A 6,000-nucleotide genomic window follows, 5' to 3' on the forward strand; every position below is an offset into this window, starting at 1 on the left:
GCCCTGTGGTTAAAGATTACAAAGACATAAGAATTGGTGTACTTAAAAAAAAAAAAAAAAAAAGAAAAAGAAATGGTGTACTTTGACCAAGGATCAAAGAAACTCTTTAAGAAGGCAATTAAACAGATCATATAAAAAAGGAAATTACATTGGAAATTAAAAATAGAATAATGTAAGATTAATATAGATATATTTTAGAGGCACTTCAGAGTAGTAGGCTTTTAAGTAGTAGGCTTTCACTATTTTAAGTGTGTTTTACTGGCTTTAGATTAGAAGAAAGCTTACCAATAATCATAGGTATGTTTTAAAGTTAAAGGTTAATGAAATAATTATAGGTGTGCTTTAAAGTTAAAAGTGAATATAGGTCAGGAGGCATGTGGTCTAGTTGTGTAGCCTAGCACCTAGTGATTGAGGTGAAAATGTAAAAGCTTCATCATGATTGGCAAAGGTTACAGGAAAATATTTTAAACAATGTACTCAATATCTTAGGTAATCAATGTATGTCAGAAAAGATTGTAACTCTTGAAAATTATGTAAATCAAAGAAGTTTCAGGCTTTGAGACTATCCATTAACTACCTGCAAAAATACCTGCAAAAAAAAAAAAAAAAAAAAGGTATAAAAATAAAGGCCCCTCTAGGGGCAGCAGATCCTTCTGGAGGCTGCTCGTAACTTGCAACCTGTTGTCCTGTCTCTTCTTCTTTCACCGACACCACTCATCCTTCAGGACCCCTGGCTGGGGCTGGACCCTGGCACTTCACATCAACCTTAAAGACCCCACCCTGGGCAGTGGAGTGCGACATTTGGCGGGTAAGGGCTCTTACTTGCTTGTCTGCTTTGTACCATGTTTAGTTGTGCGGTGTCTGACAACCAGATAAAGCTGAGACACAGATATGAGAAAGTCTACACTGGGGAAGTTGGAGGGAGGTGAGAAATTGACTGCCTTCCCTTGACACAAGTGGGGCGTTGGCTTGAAACCACCCTGCACTTGACACTGACTCTGGACTTAGCTCCTTGGAGGTATTTCCAGTTGCAAGCTGGGAAGAGAGTGGATGAGATCTGAGTGTTCATTTTGCAACATTTGCTCAAAGAGGAGAGAACCATTCCCTCCAAGAGAAGCAGCCCCTCAGTGGCCAGCCTGGCTAACTGTGGTTCCCAGAAACACCAAAGGAAACAAAATGTCATGCTGGCCAGAGGGCCGGCTAGGAACCAAAAACAAAAGTGCAACCAAGTTGCCAAGTGTCATGTTTCACGGACTTATCTGAACAACTTAGGTGCCACAAGGGGGAAGGAGCACCATTTCCCATCAAGACTGGATTCTAATCCAGTTTGGCTACATAAACTCTATGGGACCCTAGCAGGTCCTCTAACATCTCTGGCCTCAGATCTCCCTCCTATAAAGTAAGGACAATGACATCTCCCCCACAATGCAGCAAGGATTACGTACTATAGCCATATGGAGCCCATCTACTTGCTAAACTCTCTCAATAACCCCCCCCCCTTTGCATGATTCCTGTCTTAGACTCAGATCTATGAAAATTCTTGGGGTTCAAAATGTTAGCTGAGGATAGAATTGGCATGCCTTTCATCACCCTGACAGAATTTGAAAGAACAAAAAAAAAAAATGAATTGGTTCATATTCAAGAACAAAGGCAGCAAAATATTAGCCACACAGGACCCCAAGAGAGACTGAGTTATTTTGGATGGCTGAACTTCCTGAATACATGAAGAGTCAAAACATGAAAGACAAACAAGCCAAAAGAACACAAAACTATTTTGGATTTAAGAAATAAATTTCTGCATTATATTTCAAAAACTTGTCTGTGGCTTTAAGAGGTGCATTCTGAATATCCTGGAAAATGTTTCATCATTGTTCTGAGCACACTGAGTGGTAAGCTGCTGATGACAATGATGCCATTGGTAGGATTGCCTACTTTTGCAAATGAGAAAGCTAAACCCAAAGAGGTTATGTGACTTAACCTGAGCCGCACAGTTTAGCTAGAGACCATGCCGTGACCTGTCTCCTGACTTTCCACCATTCCATGCCATGTTTAGGAGCCCCTGACCTTCATAAGACCACCTTGAAATAACCGGGAATGCTAGTAACCTGCAACCATATAATATTTCTGAAGTACCTGTCAGAGCATTAATGTACAGATTTTTATCTCTCACTTCTTTGATATGCAAGGATTATCTCACTCAAGGGTGTGTGCATTTTGCTTTTTAGGGCTCATTTTGCTCTTCATTTTTAAATGTCTTTGGGAACCAGGCTCCTCTGGTTGTCTTGGGAAGCAAGCATAACCAGCCCTGCTGAGTGCAGCGAAGCAGCCACCCACAGGGTGCAGCCCTGGAGAAGCACAAGCGATAGCACCCGCTCACCAAGGCCTCTCTCTATCCATGTCACTGTGAAGTTCCTAACAAGGAGACCACCACGGCTTACACAGCAGTCCTCAGCCCACCCAGGGATTAAGTAGAAATGAAAGGACCCCAAACACACACACACACACACACACACACACACACACACACCCCACACACCCCAGCTGGGTGTCATGGGCACTTCTCATAGGACCAGTCAGTATGCTAAAGTGCCCACAGTGGCCTTCTAGAACAAGTAGAACCTCAAGCATCTGTATCCCAACTCCAGATACATGAGATCACCAACCAAAAAGCATTCATAGGGCTGGTCCTACCTCCCCATTCAGTGTTTCCCCACTATCTAAGTAGGTGCTTTAAAAATGTTTATAACAAAACTGAGATCAAGACTATTTTTTCTCCATTTACCTAACACATCCATTTTGTAAAAGTTAAGTAGTCAATATCCAATAAATGGCTTATCCCCGTGAGTTGGGCTCAATTGAGGCAGTTTCTGGGGGTATTACTAAATGCCAACCCATAAACCACACTGCCAGCCCAGCAGGGGGCAGAAACGGGGAGACCCGACCTCCAAAGGTGCTGCATGTACACACACCCATCCATGCAGGGGGACTAACCCCCTTCCCCCAATCCAGCAGCCACTTCGGGTGAAAGGGAGCCCACTTTGTAAGGCCTGCAGCCCGTCCTACTCTCTTCAGCAGGAAAAGACCGTAAACTTTGGTCCAATATTTCAGCTCTCCCAACTTCTCTCAGATGTCGCTCTTTGCCCCAAAGCAATTTTACCAAAGCCATTCTCCCTGGAGAGCCTTGACCTCTGTCCGTTTGCATTTCAAATAATCATTTGGGCCACTGGGAAAAGTTGTGCTGCCTTCAAACATTTCCCCTCTCCTTTGCTCCCTGGAGACCAAGAGCCCATCCAGACCTGGCAAGGTCACTTGCCCCAGAGACAGAAGTTCCCTGCCACGAGGAGACCCATAATCTCCAATCCTGCGTCAACCCCAACACCGTGCGCACGTCGGACGCGCTGCGCTTTGTTTGCCGCGCAGGTGTGTGGGAAGCTCTGTGATCGCTTCCAGGAGCGTTTCCTTTCACACCTGAAACCAAGCATCTCTCCGTCACTCGCTGGCGGGGGAAAAGCTTTTCCTGGCCTGGCCACGCAGCACTTCCACGTGTGGGAGGCACGTGTTGGTGCCCCAAGGTAGCCAACCCATCCCTCCTGGCCAGCTTTCACACCTGCCGAGTCGCGGGAACCCGGAGCGTCGTCTCTCCCGCCGGCTTCCCTGGGGCGACAGGCGCGTCCCGCAGAGACTCTAGGTCCCCGCTCTGTCGCCGCGGACGCGCCCTTACCTCGCTGATGATGGTGGAGTGGGCCTGGGCGTAGCGCCAGCCGCCGCGGCACGGCACGAGGGGCGCGGAGCGGTTGGGGAAGGCGGCGAGCGGGTCTGCGCAGCTGAGCGCCCCCGCGGCGGCGCTGGCGTTGGCCGCCTCCAGGAGGTAGCGCTGGCAGCTGCCGTCGCCGCGGCGCTCGGAGGGCGCGGGGCCGCGGAGGGCGGGCGCCGTGCGGTTCCACTCCTCCTCCGGGCTCCAGCCGCAGCGCTCGGCCAGCGCCGCGGCGCTCGGCCCGCGGCACCAGTAGTGGTCGGGCTGGCTGCCTAGGAAGACCACGCCGACGAACAGGAAGGCGAAGGTGACGCCGGTCAGGCACAGCAGCAGGAACACGCGCCGCTGGAAGCGCCCGAACTCGCCGGCCCGCAGCAGCGCCTCGTCGAAGGAGGGCATGGTGCGCCTGCCGCCGCCGCGCGACCCTGCGAGCGTGTCCTGCCGCCCGCCGCCGGGCCTCGGAGTGACCCGCGGGCCCCGCTGGCGGCCGCTCTTTACCCCGCCCGCCTCCCCCGCGCCACCCGCCTCACGCCTTGGCGCCGCGCCCGCGGCCGCCGCTCCTCCTGCTCCCCGCGGCCCCGCCTCCCCGCCGCGGGCGCCCTCCGCAGTCCCTGGTCCCAGGAGGTGCTGCCGCGGGCGCGTGGGGTCCGGGTGGGAGCTCGGCGGGACCCGGGAGGCGAACCCTGGCTGCGAGCCACCGCGGCCAGGGACCCAGGACCCGGCCCGGGACTGCGAGTGACCGGCACAGCCTCAGGCCTGGCGCGGAGCTCCATTCGGTCCCCTGCCAGCAGCCTGCTCTGCCATCCGCCCTGATTCAGGCTCCAGAAGAGGAAAGTTCCAGGCTACTCGGCTGGGTCTCTCCTAAATCCCGAGAGCAACCCCAGGGGACAAGGGCCCGGGACCCTGGGGGACCCCCTGCAATTTTCCCATCTGTGCGTCAGAGGCCGCTCTGCGCCCCTCGGCCGGGCCGCCAGTTTTCGACAAGAGTGCTGCCCAGGCCCTCCACTCCGCGCAGGATTAGATTTTGGCGACATCTCAGAGATTGCCCGATATATTCAACAGGGCAGCTGGGCAACCCCGAGGGTTAAGAGACTTGCTCAGAGCCCTGAGGTTAGGGTGAGAGGGACCATCTCAAGGCCAGGCCCCTGCAGGTTTCCTTGACCCGGGCCTTCCCACCTACTGTCAGCCTGAGTACTCGGGGAAGGAAGTTGTTCGGTTGATTTGAATCCGTGTTTTCAGCTTTTGTATTGCTCACAAGAGATTTCGAAGAGCCTGGACCACTCTCTGCTTTAGCCCAGGCTGCAAGGTCTTCACTGGGACAGCTGGGGCCACCAGCTTTGGCTAGGGGGACCATTGGGTACCACGGGCGGCGCACTTGCGTGCCCCAACCTCCTGCCTTTCTGTGCCTGTTCTGAGGGTTCCCCAGATCCTCTTTAGGACACAGCCCCTCCCAAAGGTATCCTCCAGAATCCTACCTTTAAACTTGCTCTTTTTCAAGGGCCCCAGAAGTGGAAAGAATGCAGACTCCTGTATCTCCCTTCCCGGGGCCCTCATCCCCTCACCAGCTTGTTACCTTGGACAATTTAATTGGCCAGCCCCAGTTGTCCTGTCTGTCAAATGAGGCTAAACACCTCCCTCCCTCATAGGGCTGTGTGAGGGCTGAATAGATGAAAAGGTGTAAAATGCCAGGAGAGCACCACACACTGTGCACTTCCTAAGCCTTAGCTCTTAACTACTGTTATTCTTTGCTGCCAAGTTAACCTCAGTGTTGTGGGGCTGGCTCGAGGACTATAGATAACTGCGGGATAAAACACCTGGTGGTGCGGGTCACACTGTACCTGCACACTAATACTTTATATCTTGCTCTCTCTGACCTCAGAAGCTGAAACTTACTCAGCAGTGACTTCTGGGTCTGTGAGCCTTATGCTCCAGAATCTGTCTTAACTGCCTACTGCACCTCTGACTCAACCTGTTCTCCCAATCCTGCTCCTCCTGGCTTCCTTTTGGTATAAACAGGTCTTCCTGGCCCCAGACTCAGGATGTCAGTATCATCCCAACACCCCAAGGCCCGGGTCTTTACTCTGACATGGGGTGGTCAGAGTCCATCCCCTCCAACGTCTCATCTCCGAACCTTTCCCCACCATCTGACATCTAGATGTTTTTTATTCATTTGTTTATCAGACAGTTTTACTCATCCACCTTGTTTATCTCACCTGTGTGTGTCTACTATCACTCATATTCCATAA

The 6,000-nt window shown here is 52.0% G+C and overlaps 1 protein-coding gene across 1 annotated transcript in view; it reads right to left on the reverse strand.

The window, feature by feature from the left end:
- The window catches only part of Slc22a3 (solute carrier family 22 member 3), an 81,804-nt gene extending 77,563 nt beyond the window's left edge, over positions 1 to 4,241 (reverse strand). Inside the window, exon 1 of the mRNA XM_005321468.4 lies at positions 3,722 to 4,241. Within this exon, the coding sequence (XP_005321525.3) occupies positions 3,722 to 4,153 (432 nt within the window). The 5' untranslated portion in view covers positions 4,154 to 4,241. The remainder of the gene's footprint in view (positions 1 to 3,721) is intronic.
- Between the last annotated feature and the right edge of the window lie 1,759 nt (positions 4,242 to 6,000).

Source organism: Ictidomys tridecemlineatus, chromosome 8 (genome assembly GCF_052094955.1).
Source record: "Ictidomys tridecemlineatus isolate mIctTri1 chromosome 8, mIctTri1.hap1, whole genome shotgun sequence".
NCBI lineage: Eukaryota > Metazoa > Chordata > Mammalia > Rodentia > Sciuridae > Ictidomys > Ictidomys tridecemlineatus.